Raw genomic sequence first — 11,563 nt, 5'->3', positions numbered from 1 at the left:
TCTCTCCCCTAACTTCTGGGAGTGCACTTAGCCACACATTCACCTCAGAAAATGCTACTTCTCATCTCACCTGACCCCTCTCATGAAATGCCCACAATCTACAACCCCTAGTCTATGTTCAAGCCTATCTATTATAGGTTTTTCCTAAAGGTTTCGTTTTGACAAGGAGTCGCATATTACATATAAATGTGAAACACTCAAGCCCAACAGAGGGCGGAGTCCTCGACTAAGCTATTTCATGCCCACACATTGCAATGATTCACAAAGAATTTTCTAATGATGAATGTGAGATTGCAGGGGTTGCTTATCAGAAGTGGAAATAACTAGTGAAATAGCAGACAAGGTTTTAGATGTAGAATACACGAGGAGCAAATTCAACTAGTGTATGTACACCACGAACATATACTAGCACATGAAAAATGCTACTAGGATGAGTTTTATTCAATTGTAATGAGGCACGAGATGAAATCATGTTGATGTTCGATGAAATTCAACTCATGGCACAAGGACTTGACCAAAGATTGAAGTGAATTGAGGCACATTGGGACTCCCTCCTGATCTAGGCTACTCATTGGGGAACAACAAAGAACTTATTGCTATTGAAGAATCAGGGTCCCCAAATATTCGTTAATGGTTTATGCTCATTCTCATTTCGTTTATTTTCCAAACTAGTTTTCCAATTATCAGTTCATAGTAGCTCTAGCAAGCCCTAGACCTCATGAAATATGCCCTATAATTTTGAATTTTAAAGACAATTGCAAGTTTTGGGTGCTTAAAGAATTTTGATTTTGCCGCAGGTCTGTATATTTTTATTAGGATCTAAGAAATGAAACCACTTTCCCTTGCCAAAAAAATAAAATTATAAACTTAATCAAAATAAATCTAGATTTAACCAATTTTTATTTTTATGGTTAAATCAGAACACTAAATTGGTGTATGAGATTCTTTTGTTTTTGGGGCAAGGGACCCACCTCTGCTCTAGCCAGTTATTTGATTACTAAAATCTACAAAAGCATACAAACTCTACATCTTCTAGATTTGACAATTATTTAATTACTAAAATCTACAAAAGCATACAAACTCTACATCTTCTAGATTTGACGATTATTTAATTACTAAAATCTACAAAAGGATACAAACTATACATCTTCTAGATTTGACAATTATTTAATTACTAGATTTGACAATTATCTAATTACTAAAATCTACAAACGGATACAAACTATACATCTTCTAGATTTGACAATTATTTAATTACTAAAATCTACAAAGGCATACATGCTCTACCACTTTAAGTTTGAACATATAACCTCTCAAGAGAAAACACATGTTCTTAATCGTTTCCACCAAAGCACCTAATAGCTTCATGATATAAAAAGTTGGCCTTGATTTAAATTCACAAAGTAGTTGTTTACTCCATTAAAAAAAATCTGGAGACGGAGGACTTTACGTGAGTGTCTGCAAAAATGTAGAAAAGTAAGACAGAGGTCTTTAAGTGAGAAAAATTAACAGGAACTTTCACATGGTAAAACTGTCTCAAGACAGGCACTTCAAATGTCAATATTTGCCAAAAACTGCATTTTCATTTCTAAAGATTGCCTTTTGGGCAGCATTATGTTACAGCTAAGTTTGCTAAGATACAATCATGTATTTGCATAGGTAATTTCTGAAACAATGCTATTCATACATGGGGTAATTTCAGACTCCAGCTTCCTTCCCCAGAAGCATTTTGACGGCTTCCTGTGGTCAGCAAACTCGATCAACTGGCATTCACAGATAAAAATACATAATGGATATAAAACCTTACGGCTTGCCCATTTCCAAAGAAAATCTACTTGAATGTGAGGAACCAGAGTATGGATCAGCTCCCAACAGCAAATCCACTACTTCTCGCATAAAAGGCCTCATGGCAGGTAGCTGGCTGGTGCAGAGCACTGCTATTTTGAGCACCTTAATCATGCTCTCCTTGTAAATATCAGGTATCCCGCTATCTATCACCTCAAATGTGCTTTCTCTGGTAGAAATTCTACAAGAAATCCAGCGAACAATATCCTTGTTCTCCCCAAAATCTGGCTCTATAGGTTGTCTGCCAGTCACAAGCTCCATCAGCACAACCCCGAAGCTGTATACGTCAGTCTTTTCGCTCACCTTATATGTGTAGGCATACTCTGCAACCCACAATCACATATTATCAGTTACTTTCATTCTTCTAAATTGTTAGCATGGCATTTGTTTTGGGTTACTCGAAAACATTACTGTGTTCAACCCTTTTACAAAGTATGAATGATGGATTACCTGGAGCAATGTAGCCATGGGTGCCAGCAATAATAGCTGTAGAGTCTCCCCTTCCACAGGATTGAAGGATTTTTGCAACTCCGAAATCAGCTAAGCGCGGCTCGCAATCTTCATCTAACAGTATATTACTGGATTTGACGTCTCTGTGGACAATAGCAGGAACACAGTCATTGTGCAAATAAGACAATCCATGAGCTATTCCAAGCGCTATTTTATAGCGTGTCTGCCAATCCAATATTGGACCGGTTGTCTGATGCAGTCTGTCCCACAAACTCCCATTCTTCATGTATTCGTATACAAGGAGGTGTGACTCTGTGCTAGAAATGCAGCAGTAGAGTTTCACTATATTTTTATGTCTGATAGAGCCTAAGGTTTCAACCTCCGTCTTGAATTGTCGATATCTGAGTGCCTCTTTGCTGTGGTTAAGCATGGTGGCATTGTTGTTGGTCCACAGCTGCTTTACAGCAATAACTTCTCCCTCTCTTAACTGTCCTCTGTATACCTTTCCAGATCCCCCACTGCCAATCATGTTCTCTTCCGTCAAGCATTGGAGAACGTCATCGTCAGTGAAGTTCAGTTTGTAAAAGGATTTCATATCCCAAGATAGGGCTTCCATACTCTCTCGATCAGGGCTTCTGTACAAAAGGCAGCCGATAACAAAAATTAACAGTGCAGCTGCAGCGACAGTACACGCAATGATAAGTTTTATATGGAATCTTCTTCTGGATGAAGAAGGGCATGGCTTCAGGAAATCTGAACTGACTTTGTTTGCACATAGCCCAGGGTTTCCAGAAAAGCTATGGTTTCCTGCCAGGTAAATCAGCTGTGCCGGCACAGGTCCTGTCAACTGATTGTTGGAAAAATCAAGCAAGCTGAGCTTCAATGAAGAAAGGCTCATTGGAATCTGACCACTGAGTTGATTGTTGGAGAGGTTCAGAGAATTCAGGACTTGTATGGATCCCAATGATACAGGAATAGTACCGTCCAGTGTATTTCCAGCAAGGTTTATTTCGGCAAGAGCCCCGCAGAGCCCTAATGTTTGAGGTATAGGACCAGAGAGCATGTTATGTTGCAAACGCAGGCTGTTCAGCATGCTCAAATTTCCAATTTCAGCAGGCAATTCACCAGATAGCCTATTATTGCTTGCATCTACTCTAGCCAAGAGCAGTGCCTGCCCAATTTGTGGAGGCAAGCTTCCTGAGAACTGATTGTTTTGGATGAAGAGTTCAGATAGATTTTTGGCCTTGCTGATTGCTTGGCCTATTCCCCCCTCAAAACTATTGAAACTCAAATCAATTATGGTGGCATGGGGTAATCCCCAGACACCAGATGGTACCGTGCCTGTCAGATTGTTATTGCTTACTCGAAAGCGATTCAGCGTTGAACAGGCCCCATATGATTCGGGAATCCCACCAGTAAGGAAATTTTGTAGAACAAGAAAGTAAACCAATTTACCCCTTTTACATATATCAGGGGGCAACATTCCCGTGAGACCATTCTCTGATACATCTATGGTAGTGAAATCAGACAAACTACCAAGGTTTTGTGGTATTGGACCACTGAGATTATTCTCGTACAAAGACAGATCTACCAGATACTGGAACTCGCCAAACTCATTGGGTATTTCGCCTGAAATGTTGTTTATATAGAGGTGAAGAGACTGTAAATTGTTCAAGCTTGCAAGTTCGGACAGTGTCCCATTAAGCGAGTTCCTAGAGGCATCAAATAACCTCAAGGACGTGAGGTTTCGAAACCCTGGAGGGATCTCTCCTGTAAGATAATTACCATAAAGTTCCAATTCATACAGCTTCGTAAGCTTTGTGATTTCTTTTGGTATAGTTCCTGTTAAATAATTGTCAGAGAGTTCTAGAATTCCAAGCTCTGTCAAATTGGCTATGTAAGGCGAAATGGGTCCTGCCAGGCTAATGTTCGATAATTGCAATCGATTTAGGCGCTTTAAGCCGAATATTCCTGTGGGTATTAAGCTCTGAGATAGAGGATTATCGTTTAAGTTCAAGGCATACAATTGAGTCAGAGTTGTAACAGAAACAGGGAACTTACCAGTAAACTTGTTAATCGACAAGTCCAGACTTTGCAGGGAGCTGACTGCGGAGAAATCAGGCAAACTTCCCGCCAATGAATTGTTTGTAATATTTAATGTCTCCAACTCACTGCAATTATTCCAAACCCCATTTGGAATGCTTCCATACAGAGAATTGTAACCCAACTGAATACCCTTCAATGCCTTTAGCCCACAAATGACAGAAAAAGGAACAGGACCACTGAGTCCTCTTCTTTCCAGAATGATTTCTGTGACTGAACCGTTTGTATTGCAGCTGATTCCATTCCACTGACAGGGAGAAGAAGCGGATCTCTCCCAGTTGCTCAATGCATTCGTTGGGTCTTGGAGATTTGCCTTTACAGTGAGTAGAATTTGAATTTCATCCACTTGGGCATTAAGCTGGGATAAACAAACGATGAATGCAATAAGCAAGGGAAGAAGATATCTGAGAATGGCCATGGGAGAGAATTTGGTGATTATTTCAAGGAATGCATCATTGATTCTTCCGGGGCAATAATAGGACTATCTGTACAGGGCATTGAGTTCCACCTACCCAGTATGGTATTACTCAGCTGCGCCTGCCGTTTGTTTATCTTTCAGGCGTCTTTGGAATGAAGTCAAATCCCTCGAAAGCCTATCGTCTTTTATGCGCCCTCGAGGTTCTTGCGACGAAGCCATCCGGATTACGGCTCGTGTTTTAATATCACTATCTGTAAAGGTCATCGAGTTCCACCGACTCCAATTATTAAAATCCGTATACTATACTTCTGCCCACACTTGTTTATATTTCAATCTTTTATTGGCTGAAAATACTGAAAATAATTAGCTTGCTAATAGGACATATTTTAATTTAAAAAAATAAATAAATAAACAATTTTTTGCTTAAAGATTTATTATCAATAATAATTTCTTAATAGAATAAACATTACATATGCATTATTACTTCTTTTAAATCATATTAGAGAATAAACCTTATATGAAGTATGATATTCTCAATTTTATATTGATGAAATGAAAAGCTTATTTTACGACACAAATGACATATAAAAGAGTGAGATTTGCTAATGGAAAGGATGTTATATTATTTTGTGTTTAAAATTTTTGAGTTTTTTTAAGTTTAATTAATTAAATAAAGAAATTATATATAATATAAATTTTAATAAAAAATTGACATATAATATAATGGTATTTTTTATTTTAAAGATAATATTATGGAAGAAGTTGCAGAGAATTGATTTTGAAAAAAATCTAAATTGGGATGGTTGTAGAAAGAAAAGAACTTGGAGGGTTGGAAAACTTTTATGCTTTTCAAAATAGGTGTAAAGAGGCAGAGTTATGTGACTAGAAAATAATTCAAACTCTTTTTGGGCTTCTCGTGATTCCGGTGATTTTGTATGGTTGTAAACTATGGGCCAGCAGTACATCCACACGCAGTGGAAACAAATTGAGAAAATTCGGAAGTGTTTGATTACACACAAATTCAAGATTAAAAGTGCAATTCCTTATGCTATCTTGTTAAGTGAAATAGGGGTTGCTCATATTGAAGCAATTGTTATGGTGTGAGTCATAAGGTATTTAAAAAAAATTGAGCAAATGGAAGAGGGTAGATGGTCTAAGATTGTCTTTAATGACATATTGTGCAACAGAAAAAAGAGTTGGATGCAGTAAAATAACAAATGGTTTAGTAAATGGGGTATTTGCTTGAACACATGTGCCATAAACAACAAAGAGATAAAAGCTTTTATTATGGATAAGTTCCACAAGCGTACTTGGGATAAGGAGCTAGGAAGAAAGAAAAAGTATTATATTGAATAAGGAGCTAGGAAGAAAGAAAAAGTACTATATTGAATAAGGAGCTAGGAAGAAAGAAAAAGTATTATATTGAATAAGGAGCTAGGAAGAAAGAAAAAGTATTATATTGAAGTGTTTAATCCCACTTATAGTCATCGACCAAAAGCATACATAGATGCCAATATCTCTTGGAGAACCAAAATTCTTATTGCTCAGTTAAGAACTAATTCTCAGCGCTGGAAAAGGCCAAAAGAGGTGTGGGAGGAAAGAGTATGCATTTTTTTGTTACTCTGGAAAAGTGGAAACAAAAAAGCATTTCATTTTAGAATGTGAGGCCTTCAAAGACAACATGGAAAGTTATGCAGATATGCTGGAAGCTAGCTAGCTTCATAGAAAAAAGGTCGAATACATCAAACAAATGAAGAAGCAATCTGTCCCATTGGCTATCTTTAGCCTTGTGGAAGTTAAAATAATTTCTTTCTTCTTTCTTTCATATGTTACAAAAAAATAGTGTTTTTTAAGTGTAATTAATTAAAAAAATAATATATAATATAAGTTTTAATAAAAAAACTGACATATAACACAAGTTTCCATATAAATTGTAGTATATATGATGTTAATTAGTCTCAATTCATTTCAAATTTTGAAATAAATGGTGTAAAACACATGTAACAACTAAGAATTAATATAATTTCCTTAAATATGTAATACTAAGACTCACCTCTTCTATCTATGGATAACAGACACTCTTTTAAAGTCCTCTCAATAATTTGTTTAAATAAAGATATTATAGGTTATTTGTATAATATTAAATATTAATCATCTAACAAATACATTTTCATTTCAATGCATCAGTAACAATAACAGTTATTATAATTTAAACATTGAATAGATTTTACCACTTTGTCAATAAAATCATTTAGATGTAGTTATGTTTTGTTTAGTTTATATTTGTATGATGCTACAATATAGAAAGAAAAGTGCTCCATTTTAGTTTTTAATTTCCAAATTTTTAATCACTGGTAATTATAAATTTGAAATATAAACTTTTTGAAATTATGAAATTGTAATTATTTAAGATTTAGATTTAGATGATCATTAATCGTGTAAATACATGTTATGATAATAAATTAATTAGTATATTTTATTAATTTATTTATTTTGTATTTAAGTATATTTTTCAGAGAAAAAAGCTTCATAGATTATATTAAGTCAATATAAAAACCATGATAGGATACAGATACAAAAAAGAGCAGCTTGTGAAGCCACGAGTCAAAACCATCACTTGAACATATGTGCATAAAAGCACCTAAAACAGAAGACACATAGTTATATCAGAAAAGGACTGAGAGAAGAATAGGAAGAAGCATATACAAAACATCCAGAACCGGGCTCAGATTCAAACCAATAAGGCACAAGAAAGCATATGCTGATAGAAGCTAGTTGAAACATATCCATCATATATACCGAGGACAAAAAAATGCCAAAGCCATAAGACGGGCCCCAGCTATTTGGGCAGCTTCTTTGGGATTGAGTCAAAAATTGCAAAAATGTTGTACAGGATGGACTTATAGGGAATCTTTGAGTCTCTGAAAACCCTGTGATTTCTCCATTTCCATGCGCACCATAACATAATGATGATGAGAACATGTCTAGGCTCCCTTTGCCTACTCCACCATTCGAAAGCTGCATGGATAGAAACAAAAACAACATGAGGAAAACCAAAAGAGATGGTCAGGTCATACCAGATTTGCTGAGAGGATTTGCATTGGAAGAACATGTGAAGATTAGACTCCTCATCTGCTTCGAATATCATAATAATAATATACATAATTAAATATAAAAATATAAATTAAAATGAAAATACTATTTATTTTTAATAGAAATTGATATATGTACAAACTTATTGTCAATCAATAACAATTTAAATAAAACAAATAATTGTAATATAGTAAAAAACAAAAACAAAACATTCACAATATTATAAATATTATATTATTTTCATTGTACATATTAAATAAATAATATTATAACAAAACATAATGTAAATATAACACAAAACATATGATAGGTTAAATATTTAATGTTATTTGAGACTTTTGTGATTCATATTGTAGATAAATGTCTTTTGGATTAATCACATCATTAGGTTTAGGTTGACTCAATGTGGTTCATCCTCAGGACAAGGTAAAAAAATCATACAACCTTCATGAATAAATAGTAAGGATGCATCATTGCTCAAAGTTAGCAGTTGCAAACTAGCCATTGATAACTTATATGATTTTTTCACCTTGTCCTAAGGATAAACCACATTGGTTGGTTCGAAATGTAGACCTAATCCTAAATATTTAATGTATTTGTCATATAATCAACTCCAAACATCATGTCAAACCTAGAACCACACAACATATCATCTTTGTATGTAACTTAGAGTTTTAAAGTGAAAAATACAATTAAAACAATATATATCAATTTTTGTTTAACCCAACAAAAAAGTTGTATTCCTTAATTAAAAAAATACATATTAAATATATATTATTTTTTTATATTAATATTTTTATCTATTATATTAATATTTTTATCCCAGTTACAGGTTGATTAAACAAATCATAATTTATTAAACTCTTTTATATTAAAAATGAAATAAATGTTTCTATTAATTTTATTTTAACATTAATATCTTATATATTTAAAATATGATTAAAAAAAATTATTTTTATATTAATTTCTAAAATAATATAATAAAATATGCTTAAACATTTATTTGTTAACATATGCTTCACATGACCTTGATTTCGTTTCAATAAAATTATTTTTAAAAACCATTAAACTCATGATGTGGAGCCCAATTTACGAAAAGAATCTATATGACATGCATGTGGAGCCCAACTTACCAAAAAAGAGTCCATAGTTTTAGCTGATGTTAATCTGAATATGATTTAGGCCGGGATCTTCGTGTTAGCTGGAAAGAAGTCGCATTCCAGGAATTCATTATAATTGGTGGCCTCTTTGACCATGAAAATTATTTGTAAATATGATTTGTCACGATCGAGACATGAGTGAGTGTTATATTTTACAATTCACGTGTTTCACAGAAATTTTGGTTTCCACTTTTTTTCACGTTTCGCCATCGTGATATTTTTGGATCTTGGGTTGTTAATCTATTTGTTCGAGATGAACTCTTAGCCAAGCAGAAATAATTTTAGAATATACTCCAAACCCAAATTATATATATATATATATATATATCAACAAATAATTTTCTTTCAATAATAATGATCACTATCCCCACTAAATTATAATATTTTTTCCTGCCATATATTAATATACTAAAAATTTATAATTAAAAATAATTTATTTTCCTAATAATAAATTTTATATATAGATAGATATAACTTGACTGTACATTCCATTAATTTCCATCTATTGTACTATCTAAACAGAAACACGCCATTAATTAATTTTGCCATTGCCAAGCACCATTCATAGCATAAAGCATTTAAATTAGAACTTACACAAGCATAAAACTATGATTCATATAATGTGAATGAGCACAACTATGTGAATATTCAATATACTTCCTCGGAAAAAATATCGTGAAATGATAGGGTTTGTCTCCCATATATGGATCTCACTGCTTAAAATTGTTGCACTTATACGGGAATCAGCATAAGTTCATCATGACTGGAATATAAAGTATTAATACTTAAATTAATGCAAGTACATTTGAAGATTTTTTTTTTCAAAATCAAATGTTTTTAACATTTTGAAAATATAATCGGTAAGTAGTTTCCATGAAATACTTTTTAGTAAATAAGTAAATATTTTAATTTATTTTTAAAATAATTTGGTAGATTATGAGTTAATGGAAAACCTGATGTAATGTTAAATTTGAATGTTTATTTTAATTAAATTAAGAAGATTAGTTAGGTTCAGTTAATTGTAAGTAGTTTCTATTTAATATTTTTTTAGTAAATAAGTAAATATTTTAATTTATTTTTTAAATAATTTGGTAAATTATGGGTTAATGGAAGATCTAATGTAATGTTAGACTTGAATGTTTATCTTAATTAAATTAACAAAATTAGTTAGGGTCACCAAAATGGGGATTTCACCTATCAGAGAGTTGATGGATAGTTACTCCTCTCCCTAGAGATAAATATCTTAGTTGGGAAAAAAGAGCCAAGAGGGTAGAGAAGTACTTGAGGCAAACAAGAAAGAGGAGACGAGAAATTATTACCTTGAACAAGACGTTGTTAAGATAAGGAAGGATGATGCCACTTGGGTTATTCTTGAGTTGGATTGTAGGCCAGTGGAAACTGTATGACAAACTCATGAGTCTGTAAGTTCCTGGCTAGACGTAGGTGGTATAAATGCATGAGAACAGACCTTGCTAGGTCTTTGTCCAAGAAAAAATGTTTGGAAGGAGAAATTGACTCAGGGGAGCTTTGGTGGGATACTGTACTCGATGGTTGTGAGAAACATTTTTCTTTTCCTAGTGATTTCCTGTGGCAACCTAACTGACCTTGAACAAATAAGTATCTTTGTAATTTTCCTGCAGGTTCTGTCTTCCTGCGAATTTGTTTTTTTGCCTAGAGAATTGTTTTGCAATTGGTTTATGTAAATTATCTTTGTGAATTGATTCTATAGCTAGTTGCAGTAAATTGTCTCTGGAAAAACAAGAGGCTTGGTTGAAAGAAGGAAACAAGGGGAACAATGGTCTGAAGAGGGTTGTCATAATGGTTGAGTGTAAACTAGAATAACCCCAGGCCAAACAAAACAGATAATGAAATTCACTTTATGAGGAACTATTATTCTTGTGTATTTCACTTGAATGATTGTATAATGGGTGAAGTATTAGAAATAATGTTTACAAGGGTTAAATACCGACGAACTTGATATTTGCTTATGTTTGTATATAACAATATAACCTAGTTATAAGGGTTAGTTACAAGAAGGAGCCAACTTGGGCCAGCTAGCCTAGAACTATCCCAAAATTATTTGTGAAAGAAGACAAATCTTGGAAATAGAATCCTTTCCAACCCCAATCAAATCAATGTTGATATTTGTACGTAATTGAAGAATGCAAATACAAAGAAAAGGATAAGTTTACTTTATGATATTAAAAGAGCTATATGAGGGTTAGATCCTTGAGCAAGAAAATAAATGATGCTATGAAAAATAGAATGAGTAGAATGCATAGGAATTAGAAAGAAATCATAAAGAACTAAATATAGGTTGCACGCAAAAATTGTAAGCAAATTTCCATGGAAAATATGCGAACTTTTATTTAGCAACCTGCAGAACTTCAACAGAGGTAATCAAGAAGAACTGAAAATATTTCTTGAGGAAAGCTATGAAATTCAAGGATGAAAACCCTACTATTACATAATGTGAAAACAAGGAAGCTAGAAA

General features: G+C 33.4%; 1 protein-coding gene across 1 annotated transcript; it reads right to left on the bottom strand.

Moving 5' to 3' along the window:
- Positions 1-1,549: 1,549 nt before the first annotated feature.
- LOC149259301 (uncharacterized) lies at positions 1,550-5,007 on the bottom strand. Its single transcript, XM_089418054.1, has 2 exons — positions 2,296-5,007; positions 1,550-2,168 (listed from the first exon to the last, which is right to left on the bottom strand). The coding sequence occupies exons 1-2, from the start codon at positions 4,814-4,816 to the stop codon at positions 1,804-1,806; spliced, it is 2,886 nt and encodes a 961-aa protein (XP_089274180.1). The 5' UTR covers positions 4,817-5,007; the 3' UTR covers positions 1,550-1,803.
- Positions 5,008-11,563: the final 6,556 nt, after the last annotated feature.

This window comes from Pinus tabuliformis, chromosome 6 (assembly GCF_031772625.1).
Source record: "Pinus tabuliformis cultivar Carrire ecotype Pingquan chromosome 6, CPIR1, whole genome shotgun sequence".
NCBI lineage: Eukaryota > Viridiplantae > Streptophyta > Pinopsida > Pinales > Pinaceae > Pinus > Pinus tabuliformis.
Note: the sequence above shows the minus strand (reverse complement) of the source record. Positions and strands in the feature narration are given on the sequence as shown.

Bases quoted from the DNA above. Each gene is read 5' to 3' on its own strand.
- LOC149259301 (XM_089418054.1), bottom strand. From the start codon at position 4,816: ATGGCCATTCTCAGATATCTTCTTCCCTTGCTTATTGCATTCATCGTT. The intron at 2,169-2,295 runs GTAATCCATCAT...TGTGGGTTGCAG, and splicing joins CCATGGCTACATTGCTCCAG to AGTATGCCTACACATATAAG.